Source organism: Vigna radiata, chromosome 2 (assembly GCF_000741045.1).
Source record: "Vigna radiata var. radiata cultivar VC1973A chromosome 2, Vradiata_ver6, whole genome shotgun sequence".
Classification (NCBI taxonomy): Eukaryota; Viridiplantae; Streptophyta; class Magnoliopsida; order Fabales; family Fabaceae; genus Vigna; species Vigna radiata.
In genome coordinates, this window is record NC_028352.1 from 725,629 (window position 1) to 745,313 (window position 19,685).

Genomic DNA, 19,685 nt, shown 5'->3' on the forward strand with positions numbered 1-19,685 from the left:
TGCATTTTTAGGTGCAAGTCAAGCCAATCTTACAATCTCATTTTACAGCACTTATTGCATGAAACCATAGTAAAGTTGAAAGAAGCCTTGCATATAATTTCCTTTTAAACTATTTAGCAAAACATTATTAAAGAGAATGTTCGTAGTCCCATAAAATACAAACTATTATAGGAACAAGGGGTTCTACAAGAAGGGGTGTAGCCAGTAGCCACAACCTACAAGGTTACAAAGAAAATGAATATTTTACAAGGATATCCACATTGCAAAAGATATGCAAGCTTCCACATATATACATTTCTGAGGAACAAGTATTCATGGAAATCTTCTACTGCAACTTAGGAACTCACGATGCGTGAGAAGAATTTTTTTGGAGGGGAGAAAGAGTGAGAAGATTGCCTTAATGGAGATTGCTACACCTTTTACAATATACACGCACATGGACATCAAGCATTTAAAATCTACAGGTTACGACATGTTACAATACCGGTACAAGCAGCGGAATAAACAATTGTTGAAATCCTGGAGATGAATAATTTCAGAAGCATTTACGGTGAATAATGGAAGGTCCGGTTTCATCATAGTCTGCCTTGGTTATATGCTGATTTTGAGGGAAAACCACTTTCGCAAGTATTGCACCTCCCACCCATGCAGAATACATGGTTAAATTTTCTGGCATGTATTCTGGAGGCTGCAATAAGCCAGAGATTATCCATCAGTGGCAAGATTAGTTAAAACAAGAATAATAATAGTATCTTTATGGTTTTTAACGTTATTTTAAGTTGTTATAAATTTCAAGTCACTTTACTAGATAACCAAATTACCTTAACAAGGGTAGGTTGAACGGCAGATGAACTTAAGCTAGATTCTTTCTGAAATCTATCTTCGAAACCTGACAATAAGAAGTGACGTATTAGCCCGTCAGAAGTAAATAAGAAACAGCATTGGCATGGATAGGAAATTTAAGTGATTTAAGATAAAGCCAATATTGTCCATAGAAATATGAATATCTTGATGTAAAACATAATTGGAGTTCACTGGCAATAAATAAAATCCTAAATTCCATCGGCAAATAAATATACTACTTAAATTCCATATACTAACTATTTATAAAAGTAGGGAAGTAAATCCAGATTCTGTGAAATAAAGAGAAAAGGGAATATAAAAGATTGGCATTTCTACCTCAATGATATGAATTTATTTGTCAAATATTAGGTTATATTCTACTCTAATCTAAAAGGAAGTAGGATCCCTTACATTCAAAGTAGAAGATATAACAATTAAAAGATATCGATGGACAGACCAGATATAAGCACATTGTCTTTAGATGGAAAAACAATAAAAAGCATAACAAATTAGGACTTCGTATCAAGCTTATCCTAAATTGACCAGAACTGATGAAGACAAAAATGTACCTGCCATAGATGAAGTGGCACCACAAACCACCGTATTCTCCAGCAGCTGCCGTTGATTATCAGATGACACAGTTGAAATAGCACGGACAAGCTGATCAACAATGCCATGAGCCTCTAAACCCAATAGACATGGCTGGAATAAAGCTTCCCCGACCGTAAATCTTTCTCTCCCAATTCTTATCACCTATAATATAATTCAACTTTCAGATAAGTAATAAATTATTGAAGATGCATTTACAGAACTTAAATATAAACACACATTGTTGACACTGGGGTGAAGGAAACAAATGTTGTTGATTTTTTGGTAATTTTTATGCTATCAAACCAGCCTGTTTGTCTAAAAAATTATATAATCTTCAGGCTGGTCCAGAATTTTGAAACACAAAAGCAGCCGAACCATTAAATAGAGCCAACTCAACGTCCTCAGGAAGACAGACTGTTACACAGCCTCTCCTTGTGGAATGTGAAAATTACTGATACAACTTTTAACAGTTTGAGCATGCAGAGAACTTAAAAAGGGTTTCACCAAAAAGCTGATTAAAATATTTTATAACAGAATAAAAGAAAGCTGCATGATAAGCTAAAAATATCACATTTTAATTGTTAAATCACAGAAAGTTGAAAACAGAATGTATTCCAATGTAACATCAGTCACCACCTCATAAGTTTTGCTTAAATCAATCAATTCTCTGCTTACTGATTCTTAATCTCACCTTTTCTTTCATTTTCTTTTACTTCCCTTCTATCAATCAGTATTGCTAGTCAAAACTATCAGAGGAATTAAGAAAGCAGACCTGTCCATCAGGAAGGGTATGCTCCTCCACAGGACAAAAATATTGGGTCTTTTGATAAGCTAACTCATCTACAGCACAGCATGAGTACTGCTCTTTCATTTTCTCCACATCAGACAGGCTGATGTTTACTTTCGGATTGGTCTTGCCCAGTTCTTGAGCTAGGAAATTTGTTAGATCAATACCTCCAAATTCAAATCTTCTTGAGGCAATATGGTGAACAGCACCCTCAATTACTGGTGCAATATCTAGGCAAATAAAAAATAATAATGATACATATAACAACAAATAAGCTCAAAAATATGTTCATATTTGAAGACAAACACTCAGCAGACATCCATCCATTCATTACTTAAACATTATCTAGTTTAGTTTAAAAAATAGAGTATCAGAAAAGTTGTAATTGAAATGTATTAATCTTGGGAGTATTTAACTTTCTTTTTCAATAAATTTTAAATATTTTCCTTGCTCCATTAAGGAGAACTACTAGCTTCGTCTTTCAATTTGATTCCATTAGGAAAACAATATGTACCAAAAAAATAATGGCTTGGTGGAAGAGTGAAACTTCAATAAATTCATACTAGGAGCCTGTGTTATGTTATTTGGTAAGATCCTCGGCACTTGATTCCTTCCATTCAAGCATGAAGCCAGTAACACAACGAATATAGCATAAAAGGGAGGTAGAATGGGTAACACGGGTTGAAATATAAGAAGTGGAGAATAATTGTTTCATCATTTTGAATCTGTTAAATTTCAAGTGGACTTATTATATGATAATGATATTTAATTTTACTATTGAGATTAGATAAAGAAAATTAATAAATCATTATTTCTTTACTCTGTAGCTAAAACAAAAGGACATCAGATATCTTGTTACCCACAGACCCTGTGGTACAAGAACACGTCATGCTAAGTGCTAGAGATAACATACTCCCACATCAAAAATAGACAGCTTGATTCACACAGCATGCAGTTGAAAGCATCCATGTATTCAATGCATACACTATTTGAACAATTCAAATAAAGGTCCCATTGCTTCTAGCGTGGATACCTATTTTTCCATGTCCAATATCAACAGTGCAGCCTGAGATACGTCCCACAGCATAAAGTGATAACACTGCTTGTTCTGAAGCATAAAACCCTGATATGTTGAATGTTTCAAACATTAATTGCACCAACTGTTCTTTGTTGGCCTGGAAAGTTGGAAAACAATAACATATATACTAGTTAAGAAAAGATATATATAACACTTGCAAAACAATAATACTAACTTATTAGTGGCAATTCCATTTAACAAAAGGTTGCCTGATTAGTTCAGATAGGTACAAAGTAAACAAAAAACTAGCAAAGAATAACACATATTCATATTCATATATAGAAAAAGGATATCTAGGAATAAATGTGTACAGGAAAAGAGAAAGCAATCAAGTTTGAGAAACCTTTGGGGTACAAAGTGGATCTGTAAAGAGTATTTGACCTTCGTTGCCAATTTCCCATCCCAGACCAGTATATAAAACATGCTGCAACAAATCCTCAATGGCATCCCAATCTCTAATAAATCCCCGCACAACTGGATCAACAGTGACATTTTCAGCCAGTGAACTATCAGTAACTGATCCATCATCAAGCAGTTGTTTCATTTTAGTGGGAATTATCTGAGTCACACACAAAGAGGCTCAATGAGGCACTCTGAGATAGTTGGAAACTAAAATTGACGAGATGGATGTGAAGTCAAATGTTATACTTGAGAATTGCACAGTGGATTAGAATTATGCATTAAAGGAGATGAAACCTCTCAAATTGTGGAGATTTTCCATGCATATAGTCTAGTTTATGACAGATAATAACAATAATGTATACCCTCACACGTAGATACAATACTCTAACAGTCTAGATATATGCAATAATAATTAAAGAGATTTGAATGCTCACCTTAATTCATGTTTTTTCAAATGGTAACAGTTTGGTGGTGATAGACCACTTATTAGTCTTCAGAGCTTTCTGCCCACTTTCTATTAAGTTATTCTGTGAGTGGGAGAAAGTAAATTTGTTCAATTCGATAGAAAATTTATAACACCCAGCAGTAAATAAGAACCTCTCAATGAGCTATTAACCATATATCTTGAATCTATGCCTTCACACTTTGATATCATGACGACCTCATAATATTCAAAGACATTAGTGATCGGTAAAGCTTGTTATAGTCACTGGAGAGTAGAAGTCAATGAAGAAAGCTAATACCCATAGCATCCAATCGGATGCTTCAACTAAACCTCACGTGTTGTGCTACCTTTCTTTCATCCTTTTTTTTTTTATTTTCCTTTCAAACTGAATTTCTTAGCACCTTTAGAGCCTAAAGTAGAAGAAGAATTTTAACTTTCTGAATCGACTCCTCCTCTCGAATTACTATCTACTTACATATCTGAATATCATAAAAAGTTTTCATGATAGTAATAGATTCATGAAATATAACCAAAAGTCCACTGAGAGGTCCTATACACTGCTGAAGATTATAAATTGTCTATCTCATTAAGCAAAATTTACTTATTCTCTCTCACAAAATAATTCCATAGCAAGCGAGACGGAAGCTCTCAGAGATAATCATGTTCAATTACCGCCAAATTGTTCCAGCTGGAAGACGGGAATTCAAATCTCTATGACTATTATTTCAAGTACACATGCTATATTATTGTATCTATATATGTATCAATTATTATTATAAGTATCCGTCCATATCAGTGAAGATAGATAGCATTTGCAAAACCCTAGTCTTAGATTATTATCATCACAAATAGAGAAAGAGGAATGAAAGTAAACCATGGCCGGAGTCTGGTCGGGAATTGCAAAACCGGCTTTGAGAAGCTTAGAACCGACGTCCACCACCGCCGCTTCCATCGCTTCCTTAACTGAAACTAAACCCTAAACCCTAATCTCTGTCTTCTCTCCTTAACAAACTACCTTATTCGCTTCTTCCTTCACTTCAACCTCTCCTCCTTCCGAGCCTCTCAGTCACAGTCAATTATCATATCAACGCTCTTATTTCTCAAACATGATATAATAATATAGACCATTTTAAAACATAATTTCAAAGAATTTTCTCAGAAAAATAATACTATATAATTATTTTTAAAATGAATTATATAATATTTATAAGAAATTACTGTTGAATATGAGATACACGTGGTCTATGGCAACCCCTTGCATTTTTAATTCATACGAAATTCGTAGATGAATCACATGGTGTGTAAGAACTAAAGACGATACTGTACAATGAAATATATAATTGGTTAAAAAATATTCAATAATCTGAGTTTATGTAAAATAATAATATTAATTTGATTTATCAAAACATAATAGAAACTATTTGGTTTAAAGCACGGGATATTTTAGAATATTTTTCATACATTGATTTATACTTTTGATAAAATATTTATAGTATTTTGTTAATAAAGTTATAAAATAATTATATATATATATATATATGAAAAAAAATGTATTTTTAATCCTTATACTATTTGACATAATTCATTTTAGTCTTTGTATTCTTAAATTAATGAGTTGGTCTTCAAAGTTTAGAAAATAAATAACTTTAATCATTTTTTATTAAATCTTTTAGACAGTTCAAATATTTATTAAGTATTAGTTAAATATGAGAACAAACTAATTTTACATGTTTTTTAAAAGTTGGAGAACTAATTTACCCATTTGAAAGGCGAGGATATAAACACTAAAATCCTATTTTTCCTTGATTTTCTATATTTAGATGTTTTTTCCTACACAAAAATAGCAACTAAAATTAATCACGAAAGTTAAATTTAACTAAGGATGATATTATTCTTTTAACTTTATTTATTTTATATCTAAATTGTTATTATCAAACTTCGAATTATAAAAATTAAATATATTTATATGCATAGCTTAATATATATATATATATATATATATATATATATATATATATAGCAATTAAATATGTCTTAGTCTCAGTAAAATATAAGAATTTTTATTCTATTTAATGTAAAAAGGTTTCTTTATTTTTCATTTATTTAAAATTAAAAGTTGACCATTTTTATTATAATGTTACGTGACAATAATTAATTGATCATGTGTTTGAAAAAAATGTTAAATAATTATAGCAAGTGACACTTGCTTATTGTAGTATCATGTCATGTTTCTACTAAAATGTCTTATTTATAGAATGAATATAGTTTATCTATCTTAAACAAATGTTAGGAAACATGTAAGAGATCTCCATTTGGATGAAAATTTACTATTCGCAGTTTAGATAAAAATACATATGATTAAAAATATTTTTTATATTTTTGTTTAATTTTTTATGGTTGAATATGCTTTTTTTTTTCCTAGGTACATAAAATTAATTTTATTGTGAATGATAGTTAATCCCATTTTAAAATTGTTAGTTCAATATATATTTTAAAAATTTATAAAAGAAAAAATTATCATATTTTCAACTGGTTCAAAAGACACAAAAAGGTAAAGAGAAAACATATTCAGCATTTATCAGACTATAGATACATATGAGGAAATTCAGCATTTATCAAACAAACTCAGCATTTATCACCCACTTTCAGAAATTATATTCTCGTTGAACGAAATTACACTCTCACTGAGTGAGAAATAACTTTTTTTTCAGTTTTAACGGGTTTGTGAGCAAAAAAGTACTGAGAGGCAATTCTCCAATCTTCTTCAAATGTCCATTTTTCCTACATAATAATCTAAAATAACCAAATTATATCTAACTGAAAGAAACAGAAAAAATTACATCTCCCCATTAAAAAAACACATAATACATGAATTAATACAAATATAAAATTAAAAATAAATATGAATAATAAGTATTTATCTCATTTATCAAGCATCTACAACTAAAAGTGATTTACTACTTACAGTTGTTAATTTGTCATGCATGCAGCGACGCCACAAGGCAATAAAAAAAAAAACTATTGTAGAAAACTTAAAGAAGGAAGAAGATGATATTCACGAAAATTTATATACAGTGCCTAAAAATCTATTCAAGAACTGAAGCAAGGACTAGAAACCAATTCACATGCTACTTGACCAAGTTACTTGATCACGTTTTCGTTTATGATCCTCAGGCAGAAGCAGATTATCGTCGTCGATGTTCACAGGTATCGAAGTACACGAGTCTAAGTCCACAGCAAAATGACTTTCGCTAACTAGATTCGCTGGTTCCTCATCTATTGAAATCAAATTTGACTGCTCAACTGAGACATCATTTGTTTTCAGTTGTTCCTCAACGGAAAGATCAACGTTGCTTTCCTTGACAGAGGGATCTACTGAACTGGTGCTTTCTTGTGTATCAACGTGAAGAAGCTCTTCAAGGAAACGATCAGTGGCAGGACTTCTCTGAGAAATAAATTTCACATCCAAGATTGGATTTTCAAAATCCACAGCAGAGGAACCTACTGAAAATCCAAGAACGTTCTTTAAGATATTCTCGTGGGAGGCCTTTCTAGGTACCTCTCTTGCAACAGTATCTTCGGTTCCTGAAGTCGGTCCTTCCTCGGTGATGCTATAACAATATGGAGTCTGATTGTCTAGCAAACCATCACCTTTATGACCATTGATCCTTCCATTATCATCGTCTTCAGAGTTGTCAATAAAACCTGTTTCAGGATTGAGTTCAGTTAAACTATTAGTTTTCACATGCACCTCTTCTTGATTTCTTCTAGCAATGTAAAGTTGTCCATCTTCTTCAGCTTCCTGGGCAGTCTTCTCAGATTGTTTACAATTAGAATCTGGGTTTATCTTCTCACCATTTTCCAAAGTATTAGATGAAGCCAACACTTGGATGTGACTAAATTCCTCACTTTCTGCAAGACAAACCGAGTCATTTTTTGCTATCTCACTACTGCTCCCATGGTCATCATCATCATCTTCATTTAAAAACTCAGGGGCTTTAACAATTAGACTTTTTGTATACTTTGGAGAGTCCATCGACACAGAAGACAAAAAATTAGCCAATGCAGAAGATAAGGCATCATCAATTGTGTGCTTTCCTTTATCTTTCAAAGAACTTGTTTCTTGACCTGGTGCATTATCTTCTTCATCCTCACCATCAGGAAACTCAGGTGCCGTAACTACAAGACCTGGGAGCAATGTTGGAATATTTCCTGAATCAGACCTATTAGGAGGAGAAGAGACATGTTGTATCTCTGCGTGTAAGTGATTCTCATCTGGTTCACTTTCCCTAGTCACCAGATAATCAGGACAATCGCTGGTGTTGGCATCTGATTCAATACAAGAAGCATCAGGAGAGAAAATCTTACAATGTGATGGCAATGCAGAGTTCTGTAAATTCTTAGTCAATGTGTCCACTTGCTGTTCAACTCTTTGAAGTCTCACCTCCATGCTGCTCATGGGCACTACCATTTTCTCTTGAAAGCCCAAACAGATTTCTTCTATCCTGTCCATGCGTGATACAAGCTGTTCCAAGAGCCTTTCAACATTGTAACCCAAAGAAAAACCACCTTTGCTTTCAGGAATACCAACTTGTGAGGGGACAGAACTACGGTTGCACTCCATTTTAGCAAATTCAAAGGGAACAGCACTATGGTTGTTCTCCATTTCAGCAATTTTTGAGGGTACAACTGTGCAAGTGCTGTCCATTTTGGCAGTTTGGGAGGGTACTGCAACAGGGTTTCTCTCGATTTTAGCAAGTTGTGGGATGACATCTGGCTGGGATGGACCCACCCAACCTCCTTCTACCTCCTTCAACTTCACTTCTTGGGGATCAGTTATGCTAGTGTTTCCTATTACCTGGGTTTTAATTATAGAATCACTAGAGAGAGTTGCTTCCAAATCATCCCCCTGAACAAGGGACTTTTCCTTTCTGAGAGCATTTAGATTGTTGAGCCCTGTTGTCTTAGATAATTGCATTAAAGTGGGGATAAACATAGCCATGAGGGAACTGCCGGATGAGTTTTCATAAGGCTTTTCTTGGCTTTCTGAATCGGCTGAATCAACAGGATCAGCAAAAACATAAATCTCATCAACATAAACACATCCTTTATTCTGAAGCGAGAGCAGCCGAATAGTAACAGAAATGCAAGGATTTGCATCATCAATCTCTGCGGTAGCCTCATAAAGATCCTGGAGACAGGAAAAGAGGACACTGAAATCAGATCGGTATGTACCACCATCTAATATGGCACATTGAGATTCTAAGTTAAGAGAATGTTGTATTGTTTATTACAGAGAAAACTACTCTTCCTCGCCTGAATTATGCTTGTGTACTCTTTCCTACCTCTTAATTTTTATAACCAATAGCTAATTTTGAATAACCCACTATAAATTATAGGATTTAAGAGGTAATTTTTGCAAAATACACTGGCATAAAAAAGAGAATAAGAAGGTTAGATGAATTAAGTTCTCCCACAAGCCAAAATCAATTTAGTCTTTAACTTCTACAAAAACACTGATTTATCTTCTCCAAAAGCTTAAATAAGCTGATTTCAGTTTATGAGAAAAACACAATTCATCATTCCTTTTTTTTCCTCCAATAAGCGTCCACGAAAAAACTTCATCCGAAGTCCATACAAAACCAGAGTAATGTTTCAAAAACACTACTATCATCTCATGTCATGGAGTTTAAAAGTCTTTTCAAATCAAACTAGAGCCAACGATGTACAGAGCAAAAAAACTTTGTATGCAACCAGTTCAAGTTACAAAAACTATGCATGCATCATCAATCTCTCCTGAATGGAGGAGCAGTGCAATTTAAGCCCAACCCTTCACCAAATTGAAGCTACAACAGTTTATTCCAAATCTACCTTAACAGAGCATATCAATCCAGTTGTTCTTACTATTTATTTACGAATCTAAACGAAAGCCAACAAAATTGGGAAGTCACTTATAGGAATACCTGAGACCGATATGTTTTAATGGAATTGAGGTAGGGTTTTGTTTCCGAAGCGATGTGAGGAGAATCAGGAACTTTGACCTCAACCCAATCATCTTCAGTTTTAACATTATCGTCACCACCTACATTTTGGACAGCGGGGGAACGAAGAACGTGATCGTCTCTAACAGCAAGACCGCATCGGACAGTGCAGAGATATTCATTGTTAGTGCGAGCGTTCGGCGCAAAGTAAATCTCGTAGACGCGAGCAGTGCTCCGAACGTAGATTTGTCTGAGCTCGTGCTTCTCCGGAAAAGTAACTGTTCACAAAATAGTGAATTAATGAAAAGCGTTAGTGAAATTGAAGTACAGTGAAGGGAAAACGAGGTTACTCTTGATCTCGCAAGGAGGAGAATCTGGCGAAGGAGAATGAAGAAGAAGAGGAGTGGGATCAGTTCGTTGATCGTCGCTGAGGAGACAGTACGAGGATTGGAAAGTTATGGTGTCGCTGATAGAGGCTGAGGAAGGAATGGTCCAGTTGCACTGCGAATTCAAATCTACCTCCATAACCATACACAGAAGAAGAAGAAGAAAATGAAGAAGACGAAGACGATGACGATGACGATGTTGAATCAACGGTTGCAAGGGTTGCTGGCGGAGAAATCAAGCAACCTGGTGCATCTCACGCTTTATATCTACTACTTCAAAAAATGTTTTTCATTTTTTTACTTTTTCACGAAGATAATGTGTAACAATAACGGTTTGTTATTATTGTTATATTACCTAATTTACGCATTTAAGAAATTATTAAAATAATATTTATTAACTAAAATAAGAATAAACTAATTAAAATTAGTGATAGAGGCAAAATTATGAATTTTTAAACCGATTAAATATGTTTTTAGTTTTTTAATTTTGAGAGAAAATTAGAATTAGTTTTTTTTTTTAATTTTGATTGATTTAGTTATAAGTTTTACAAATACTTAAATTTAATTATTTAATTAAATTTGATTAAATTTATTTGACGTTGGTTTTGTGACAATATTTGAATAATTTATTTATTTAAAATATTCTAATTTTTTTAATTGAAATGTTAAATAAACTTAAAAATAGGTTATTTAAAATATTAAATTTATACATTTTTTAAGTTTAGAGATTAAATTAAAATTAAAATAAAAGTTCATTTTTATTTTAATTTTAATTTAAAAGATAAAAACATATTTAATTTATTTTTAATAGCAAGAGAAAAACTTGAAAAAATAAAATTGGGAATTTTAAATGGACTGGATTCATTTTCTTCTTTAATATATATTTACCAATGTCTTTCATTTATTCACTAAATTTTAAGTTTTTCAAACTTTACTTCTAACTAAATATATATTCTAAGGCATATTTAGGTACATAATCATTTATATATTTTAACTGATTACTTAGTATTTTTATTTGGATAAATGGGAATAATTGTTAGTTGTGAATGTTAAATTATTTAATTATAATTAAAAATTAAAAATTAATTTAAAAGTGTGTAAAGATTTAAATTTCAATCCTATTACTTAAACAATACTAAACTTATTATTCTTTAAACTCTAATTATTTAATATTTGACTCATAATATATGGGTGGATTATGATTTTAATTTTTATTTTTTAGTAAAAATTAGAATTAATTTATTTTTAAAACTTTGATTTAATTTAATTTGTAAATTTTTAAATATGTAAATTTAATCATTTTAACTTAATTTTATTAAATTCACTTAATGTTTTAAAAAAATTAATTATAATTTTTATTAAAAGTTAAACAATCATATAAATATTTAATTTGAGAGAATGTGTTGTTTGTCATAGATATATATTTATGTTTCTCATTAATTAAACAACTAGTGATATTTTTACGAAGAGAAATTATTAAAGATAAATTTACTGATTCTAATTCATCGGTTGATAAAAAGGTTGAAATTTGATGACATCACTTTAAATATGAAATATACTATATCAGAAGAAAACTGATATTGTATATATATCGAAGGTCCACAAACACAATGACACATGAATAATGAACTTATTTATTTTATATTAGGTTTAGAGTGCTAATTTAGTTCATAAACTAAATCTACCAAATCAATTGTTGAATATTAATGAACTAAAATTCGAGTTTACTTCAAACAAAGAAGGCTGAAACATCTGACTTAATTTACTATGACATTATATTGTGTAGGCTGAGAGTAATATGATGCTAATCTTCTTCTCAGCTGGTTGAAGTTAATGCATCTACATAGTTTTTGATGAAGGCTTCAAGTTAAACCTATTCAAGGTTGTTTCCTTTCATCACTGTAGTGCAAATCTAATATTTTTCTTCCACAAGAAAATTGAGTTAGAGATCGTTGAACATATCGACTTAAAAACGATCTTAGCGAAGGGAAAAAATCAGAAAGTGTACACAAGAGAAAAGGCAAAGTAGATTGTTTCATGAACAAATAGTACAGAGAGTCAAAGGATCATCATATGAAATGGAAAACATTACATTACAGCCTAAGGCCCTCATTTGTGACAAATCCTGGCAGTTGGCATGGTGACACAAACAGGGGAATAGATTTTCTTAGCTTCAGGGGTGCCACGTTTGGGCTCATCAGCCATGGCCATTCCAGCAACAGAGCAAACAGCTGCTGCTGCAGCAGCAAACATCATGTTCCTCCTGCCATTGTTGCCTTCCTTGTCATTCTCATAACTGACCCTTGTCTTTTCTCCTTCAACTGCTTTGGAAGCATTTGCCACCACCAACCTCCTCGGGGATGCCACCGGAGACCGGTTGCTGGTGACTGAGCTGCCAATGAGTGATGCTGCCATGGTGATTGATGCCATCTCTGCTATGTGATCTCAGTCTTGAACTAACCCCCAAAACTAGTCCTTGTATGTTGCAAGTAGAAGTAGTTAAGTTTGATAAAAGAATATATTGGATGAGGAACTGGTTGGAACCCCCATTATCTTATCTCATTTACAAAGTCTCCAATAAACTATTGCCACGTGGAATATGAGATTATCCTGAACCAGTGGCCATTGGATGTACTATATGTTTTATGAATGGCTACCAAAGAAAAAAAAATCTCTCATTGAATTTCTATTTTTCAGGTGTGGGCCAGGCTTATCTTATGCGGGTTATGTGAGCCACCCATGACCCAACACATAGCAGGGTTTTTTGTGCCAATAGTTTACTTCACAATCTTAACACCCACTACAAGATTCTGCGGCACAAACAGGAGTGAAAGCAAACCCCGCATAGAATTTCAATCCACTATTCTTTTTATCAAGAGAACAAGATGGAATGGATTACATTTCAAAGTCAATTGCTTACAAAAAGATATTTATGCATTCATGTTTTATTAATAATACTGTTACATGAGACCTATCACTTGAATTAAAAAAAATAAATAAACAAAAAAAAAAAAAGGCAATGAGCTCAACTTGGTTTTGCAGATTGCACATAAACTTAAGCGCAAATGACTACTGCCTCCTCTCTTGTTCTGTATGGCGGAGGCAATAAATTGTGCATGTTGGCAAAAAGATCTCTACGGCCAGGTGGTAGTTTGGCAACAGGCGAATCCAATACTGAGTCGGGAATTGCGACAAGGGTTTCTTCAAAAAATGATTCGACAGTCTACATGGTTAAAGAATGCAGTTAGCATTTCAATCAGTTAATATAATAAATGAAGTTGTAAATAGATAGTTTGCAGTGAACAAATTATGTAACGCAAAATCTTGACCTGACTAACCCAAACAACAAAGAAATGAAAGAACAAGCCATCTTATATCCCGTACATGTAAGCCACTAATTTCCACAACAGAATTATAAAATACATGATCGCAATATACACACTTCTTTGGAGTCAACTTCACTGTATATATTTAATCATTGATTCTGGAATAACCACTCATGTCCCAATCCATTTCCATAATTTTGTATATGTACAGTCTGTAAGCTAATAATGTATCTAGGTGAGATTATTTGTACTTGATTTTTAAAAAGAGTGCTTACCTAATAAAATAAATTTCAGTTTTTATTTGTTTACTCTGTTTATTTTAAAAATGAAAAGTCTCTTTATTTTAATAAGCAAATCCAATATGCTTCTTAAATAATTGGTTATTTAAAAATTACTTATTTCAAAAACAATTGTGTTTGTCAAAATTACTTATTTCAAAAACAAAATCTTACCGTGCAATTTTTGAAAGCAGCATCAGCTTTGCGCTTCCAAAGTCCATTCCCAGGTTCTGAATGGAAAAGATTGAGTAAAGGCTGCAGCAACATAACAGAATTGCCGCATAATATCAGCAAATTGAATATCATTTCAGAAGTATAATTTGCCTCATGAAATAAAAAGGAGGAGGTGGGACAAAAAACCTCCAATCTTCGAACATAAAATAGGAAAAAATACATAGTGTACATGAAGTAGACTACAAGGAACCAAAAAATTCTCTGCGGTGTATATATATATTAAAAAGTCAATACGTAGTGAAAATATGTCTACCACGTAACAACTTAAAGCTACATCTACATATAAAGAATATATCATTATATATCAGCTATTCAATACTACATAAAATGCTATATATGAATTTACAGCGAATGGAAGAAGAAAAAAACAGAAAATCAAGTGCCACAGTTATTGTTGTTCCAACCTTCATAATATCTCGCATAGTTGGCCTACGTCCATATTTTCCCATGACCGATTCCCCATAGGTTAGATATTTTTCAAGGACCTTAATTAAGTGAGACATAAATAAGTAAAACAAAAAATGGTAAACTCTGAGTAATGTGACAGTTAACCCAGAATTGATAGAGAAAAAATCATGGAAAGCCAAACATTCTGTAAATGAACCTGACGACGTGTAAGCTCAGGACTTGGTGTGCCATAAATTGCAGAATCTATGTGCCCCAAAATATGCCAAGGACTGTTAAGATTATCAACAATGGTTACTCAAGCCACCGCATGTTAATTAATACAAACAAACAAAAAACATTGTAATAAATAGAAATCTCTATGTCCCCACAAAACACTGAAGTTTTTCGGATATATTTTCAGAAAAGCGGAATCCTGATACATCACACAGGCAAAAGGGAAACTATCTTATTTGAAACTTACTTGGTGTACGCTGCACGTCCGACCATAACACCATGAGCCCCAGCTTCTCGAGCCGCACGGACCTATAATTAATGTACCGTGAAAACAGGTGAAAGTAGAAGCGTCCAGAGTTAGGCAATGTGTAGATATGAATGATTATGGCGTCCTTTATGCCTGGAAAAATCCTAAATCTCACGAATATTAAATAATTATAATGACAGTAGTTCACCTCTTCAACACTAGTAATGCCGCCATTGATTGTAAATGTTAGGTCAGGAAAGTCACGTAGGAGGCCATAGAAGTATTCATATCTACATTTTAAACAGATGAGAGACTATCACATGGAATTCTATATATCATGTAACTACAAAATCAATTATTACTAGCACATACTTTAGTGGAGGAATGCTTCTATTCTCAGCAGGGCTAATACCATTGAGCAGTGCTTTCCTTGAGTGAATTATAAAATGCTTAGTGGGTGATAAAGAAGAAACCTGGTATATGAAATCACCTAACAGACAACATAAAGTTCTATGAGTAGCCCTAAAAACTATGGCACAAGTATTGTGTGTGTAACCAAAGATCTAAACAACATCAATGGCAACGTATGATGTATATAGAGATCCACTACATTTTAGAACAACGAAACCCAAAGCACCAGATAAATCCAAAGAAACAAGGGGCATAAAAAGTACGAATTTCTATTTCTTTAGTTATTAAGATCCAGACCAAAGGTGGAATAAACCAAAATGAGAATAATTTGATTCTGGAATAAATGGAAACACAACTTCATAATTATGTATTATCACTGATCTTCACAGATGCAAAAAACTGATATCTTAATAAACAAGTAAAACACCTGCAACTCCAAGCCTAACAATTAGTGGCCAAAACAAAAAGGTTTTCCCCCCAAAACTCCATCACAAATATTTTTATGATTGATTCTGCATATTTGACAACCAATAGTTTCCTTTCCAGTAACAGTTGGTTACAAACCAAATTCATAACCCTGACCCAAAATCTGGCTCCTATTAGCATATCACGATTTGACTCCATTAATTCAGTAGTACTTTCTAGTTAGTGGCAACGAGTAACCAGGGGATTTTGAAATAATAAAGACCTAGTACATATGGATGTACTGTACCCAATCACGGAAACCCTTTTCACTGCATACTAAATGCAAGACATACTCTTTGATATCAGTTTATAAAATGTTTCAGATACTAACATATACATGGCAAACTGTAATACCTTTTCCTACAAATTTTATAAAAAGAGGAGAAAACCTATTCATCGAATCCATACTTTGCAATCTTTAAACTTAAAGTAGAAAGAGATTGCAGACAGATGAACCTTACAAAGCTCATTATAAGAATCATGATCATCCACACCAATTCGACATTTGACACTGACAGGTACATTCGTGGTGGCAGCAATTGCTGACATGGCCTCAGCAACAAACTTTCCTTGTATACATTAGATTTCCATATCAATTTGCATTGACAAAAAACACTTATATACTTATCTGTGTTACATATATTAATATTTAATTAAGCATCAAGAATGGCTTTCTAACCTTGGGGTTAAGCATGAGACTCACACCAAAACACCCATGACCAGCAACTTTTGGACTAGGACATCCACAGCTGGTATAAATTTTGGAAAAAGAAATGTACTTCAAAGATCAGTAGTAGAAAACCGAAACTTTAAGGTGTAAGAAGATTCAATGTACGAACTTTAAGTTGATCTCGTCATAACAATAAGCATTAGCAAGCTCAGTTGCTTTAGCCAAATTTTCTATATTGCTCCCTCCAATTTGAAGCACAATGGGGTGTTGGTCTGGAGAATATGCCAAGAATCTGTCCTGATCAAAATAGACAAATAAAAAGAATAATAGGTTTTTCAATACCAAATTATCCAGAAACCACGGTGTTGAAATATGCCGCGTTACTTTGAGCTCTTGTGCACTGGCGTATGCACACTGAGATGAGATAAACTATTGGTTTTGAATGATAACCAGTCAATACAATTTACTATGTGAGATATTTTATCACATAAAACACTACAAAACTGCAATCATGATCTTAGTTATTCACACAAGCAAAACTCTTTTGACTTAGTAGTACCCATTTTATTTCATTTTTTGTTTTCTTTTAACCTGCAGAATTATATATCTACCAGATTGTCCTTTTGATGAACAATTGTTTCAGCTGCAACCATCTCCGTGTACAGCCAAGCATGTTTTGATATGAGGCGTGCTAGAGTCCTATAGTGATTGTCCGTCCATTCCATCATTGGAGCAACACTAAAATTCAACCAACAAAAATCAATATCAAATGACTGATATAATCAGCATACGTTATAAACATACGGGCAGATAACACCAAAACCAAAAAAAAAAAAAAAGTGCAGAGATACCATTACCAGGCACACACCTAAACCAAGGAGGAAGGTAGTATCTGGAAACCACCCCAGGCTTATCATGTAATTGTGCTTTCAGAGTACGAGTAGAAAATAACCTATAGCTGAACTTATTCCTACGAGATATAACTAGTGGGAATCTGCCATTGTTTTTAAGGATGTTGGAACCTGTGGGAGCAAATGAAACGGCCAGGGAATATCCTGCAAACTTCGCCATCTCACCCCTCTCAGCAAACCATGACCTATCCATCAAAAGAAACAAAACTTTCATGCTGTGACACTGATACACAACAACATGCGTTGTGTGCTGCCGATGTACGCGACCAAATTACATGAATGAGAAATTTCACTTGAAGGGAACAATTTGTAAAGTGAGCAAAGTCATTTAAAAACCAGGAGCAAATAATTCAGGGTGGCAGAGAGATAGGAGCATTTCATCGAGCAGAATATATGCAGAGTGATAAAATGACCGACAGAAAGTAACATTTTGGCGAAGCAAAGAAACTTACACCGGCGTCGGATTCTATGATGGGTCGGTTGGTGAAGTTGGTCAGTGCGCGGCTTATCCAGACTCCAGACAAACAGTGGAAATCGTTCCAGCTTACTTGATTTGGCTACATGTCGATGAAGAACACTGACTTGTGTTTAAAATTATCAAACAAAAAACAAATATTGAAAAGTATATACATATTCAATTGAAATTCCAAAACGTAACAAGAAAGAAAATAAAATAAAATAAAAATTATACATATACATACATAATATGATATAATATATATAAGTTTTTAAAATGTAAACAAATGAGATAATAAAATTCAATTATACAAATAATACACCAAGAGTATTTTCTGGGATGAAACTATCGGATGAGGTATTAATAAAAAAATTCGATAATAAAAACTAATATTTAAAATTATTTCAATTTTGGTTAATTGTATTTTTAGGATAACTTTAATAAATTTTGCTTCGTATACAAATATCATTTTTTTAACCTTCAATTAAGACCTTAAGGTTTAAATATCTTTTTGGTGTTTGTTTATTTTGTTCAAAATTATTCTCAGTTTTGAAAAATATTCATTTTAGTCCTTTCAAGTATAATTTTAGGTTTTATTAAGTTTTTTTATGACACTGTTTAAATTGTTAATGATATATGAACAGTGTGTTATGTGTATGTTTGTGTTTATATACTACAAACTGTATCTAGTGAAAAGAAGAAAGACGTATTCCAACTAGAGCCCAATACTATTAAGTCAACATTTGACAATTTATCATGTCGCTTAATGAAACTTGGCTGATAAACATTGGCGTCGAGTGTTCCAAACTTCTGGAATTGACTATATTTTAATTTTGGGTTTGCACCTAATAGAATTAAAAAGTTGTCTACTGTCATGTTATAAACCATAATGTTACCTAAACAAATCATATTTACCATTTTTTTAAGTTAATTTACTATTTTATCTCATACATTGGTTAATTCATGCTAAGTTTATAAAACCTCCGTTAACCAGCAAGCAAATTCACTCGTTGTGAAAATAAATTTATTCATCGTTGGAGTCATTCACACACAATTAACACAACATCCAATGTAAAATTCAACTACATGACAAAGTAATTAGATATACATAATTACTCAATAAACAATATCATTTGAGTAAGAAGATGCATATAATATAACTAGTTTTCTCCACTCAATGTATAAAAAAATATTGATGAAAAACTACAAAAACTTTTGAAATTATCGATGAAATTTTACCTACAAAAATAAATTTGTCAAATAATTTTGAATTACTAATAGATATGTTTGTCGGTAATACATATTATATTCATTGACGAAAAAATCTATTGATAAATTTGTCAGTAATATATATTATATTTACCAACATTAAAATCTATCTGTAGTATATATTTCATTCAATTGTGGATCTTTCTGTCAGTAAAAAGAGTGACAATTTTTTCTCGCACTCTTTCTCTCTTTTCACGAACCACATTATTATTATTATTATTCTCTCTCTCTTTCTCACATTCTAGGCATATTTCTCTTGTTGTTTCACATCATAAAACTCCAC

General features: G+C 32.7%; 4 protein-coding genes across 6 annotated transcripts; all 4 read right to left on the reverse strand.

Annotated features, from left to right (window-relative positions):
• Positions 1 to 127: 127 nt before the first annotated feature.
• Positions 128 to 5,258, reverse strand: LOC106756500 (actin-related protein 7). Its single transcript, XM_014638962.2, has 7 exons — positions 5,021 to 5,258; positions 3,643 to 3,858; positions 3,255 to 3,396; positions 2,207 to 2,451; positions 1,413 to 1,596; positions 822 to 889; positions 128 to 688 (listed from the first exon to the last, which is right to left on the reverse strand). The coding sequence occupies exons 1-7, from the start codon at positions 5,096 to 5,098 to the stop codon at positions 536 to 538; spliced, it is 1,086 nt and encodes a 361-aa protein (XP_014494448.1). The 5' UTR covers positions 5,099 to 5,258; the 3' UTR covers positions 128 to 535.
• A 1,757-nt stretch (positions 5,259 to 7,015) lies between these two features.
• On the reverse strand, positions 7,016 to 10,763 carry LOC106756565. The gene is made up of 3 exons (XM_014639039.2): positions 10,478 to 10,763; positions 10,110 to 10,405; positions 7,016 to 9,337 (listed from the first exon to the last, which is right to left on the reverse strand). The coding sequence occupies exons 1-3, from the start codon at positions 10,656 to 10,658 to the stop codon at positions 7,268 to 7,270; spliced, it is 2,547 nt and encodes an 848-aa protein (XP_014494525.1). The 5' UTR covers positions 10,659 to 10,763; the 3' UTR covers positions 7,016 to 7,267.
• Positions 10,764 to 12,518: 1,755 nt separating this feature from the next.
• LOC106756317 (photosystem II 5 kDa protein, chloroplastic-like) lies at positions 12,519 to 13,025 on the reverse strand. Its single transcript, XM_014638700.2, has one exon. It carries the CDS (start codon positions 12,941 to 12,943, stop codon positions 12,623 to 12,625), a length of 321 nt encoding a protein of 106 aa, XP_014494186.1. The 5' UTR covers positions 12,944 to 13,025; the 3' UTR covers positions 12,519 to 12,622.
• Positions 13,026 to 13,429: 404 nt separating this feature from the next.
• LOC106756316 (tRNA-dihydrouridine(20/20a) synthase) lies at positions 13,430 to 18,299 on the reverse strand. 3 transcript variants are annotated; one of them, XM_022777034.1, is made up of 13 exons: positions 18,129 to 18,299; positions 17,634 to 17,861; positions 17,377 to 17,503; positions 16,935 to 17,062; positions 16,775 to 16,844; positions 16,552 to 16,664; positions 15,592 to 15,648; positions 15,428 to 15,509; positions 15,220 to 15,281; positions 14,956 to 15,028; positions 14,756 to 14,836; positions 14,292 to 14,372; positions 13,430 to 13,736 (listed from the first exon to the last, which is right to left on the reverse strand). In XM_022777034.1, the coding sequence occupies exons 2-13, from the start codon at positions 17,834 to 17,836 to the stop codon at positions 13,569 to 13,571; spliced, it is 1,245 nt and encodes a 414-aa protein (XP_022632755.1). In that variant the 5' UTR covers positions 17,837 to 17,861; positions 18,129 to 18,299; the 3' UTR covers positions 13,430 to 13,568. The 3 variants fall into 3 exon arrangements, with proteins under 3 accessions (XP_022632755.1, XP_014494184.1, XP_014494185.1); XM_014638698.2 differs by having other exon boundaries at positions 15,592 to 15,709; positions 16,557 to 16,659; positions 18,129 to 18,297; XM_014638699.2 differs by lacking the exon at positions 18,129 to 18,299 and having other exon boundaries at positions 15,592 to 15,709; positions 16,557 to 16,659; positions 17,623 to 17,762.
• Positions 18,300 to 19,685: the final 1,386 nt, after the last annotated feature.

Bases quoted from the DNA above. Each gene is read 5' to 3' on its own strand.
- LOC106756317 (XM_014638700.2), bottom strand. From the start codon at position 12,943: ATGGCATCAATCACCATGGCAGCATCACTCATTGGCAGCTCAGTCACC.
- LOC106756500 (XM_014638962.2), bottom strand. From the start codon at position 5,098: ATGGAAGCGGCGGTGGTGGACGTCGGTTCTAAGCTTCTCAAAGCCGGT. The intron at 2,452-3,254 runs GTATCCACGCTA...TTATTTGCCTAG, and splicing joins TATTGGACATGGAAAAATAG to ATATTGCACCAGTAATTGAG. The intron at 1,597-2,206 runs GTCTGCTTTCTT...ATTATATTATAG, and splicing joins ATACCCTTCCTGATGGACAG to GTGATAAGAATTGGGAGAGA.
- LOC106756316 (XM_014638698.2), bottom strand. From the start codon at position 17,836: ATGGCGAAGTTTGCAGGATATTCCCTGGCCGTTTCATTTGCTCCCACA. The intron at 17,063-17,376 runs GTAGATATATAA...TATTTTGATCAG, and splicing joins TTCATCAAAAGGACAATCTG to GACAGATTCTTGGCATATTC. The intron at 15,710-16,556 runs GTAAGGTTCATC...GTTGTCTGTTAG, and splicing joins TGATTCTTATAATGAGCTTT to GTGATTTCATATACCAGGTT.
- LOC106756565 (XM_014639039.2), bottom strand. From the start codon at position 10,658: ATGGTTATGGAGGTAGATTTGAATTCGCAGTGCAACTGGACCATTCCT. The intron at 10,406-10,477 runs GTAACCTCGTTT...TTTTGTGAACAG, and splicing joins TCCTCCTTGCGAGATCAAGA to TTACTTTTCCGGAGAAGCAC. The intron at 9,338-10,109 runs GTATTCCTATAA...TCCTGTCTCCAG, and splicing joins TTAAAACATATCGGTCTCAG to GATCTTTATGAGGCTACCGC.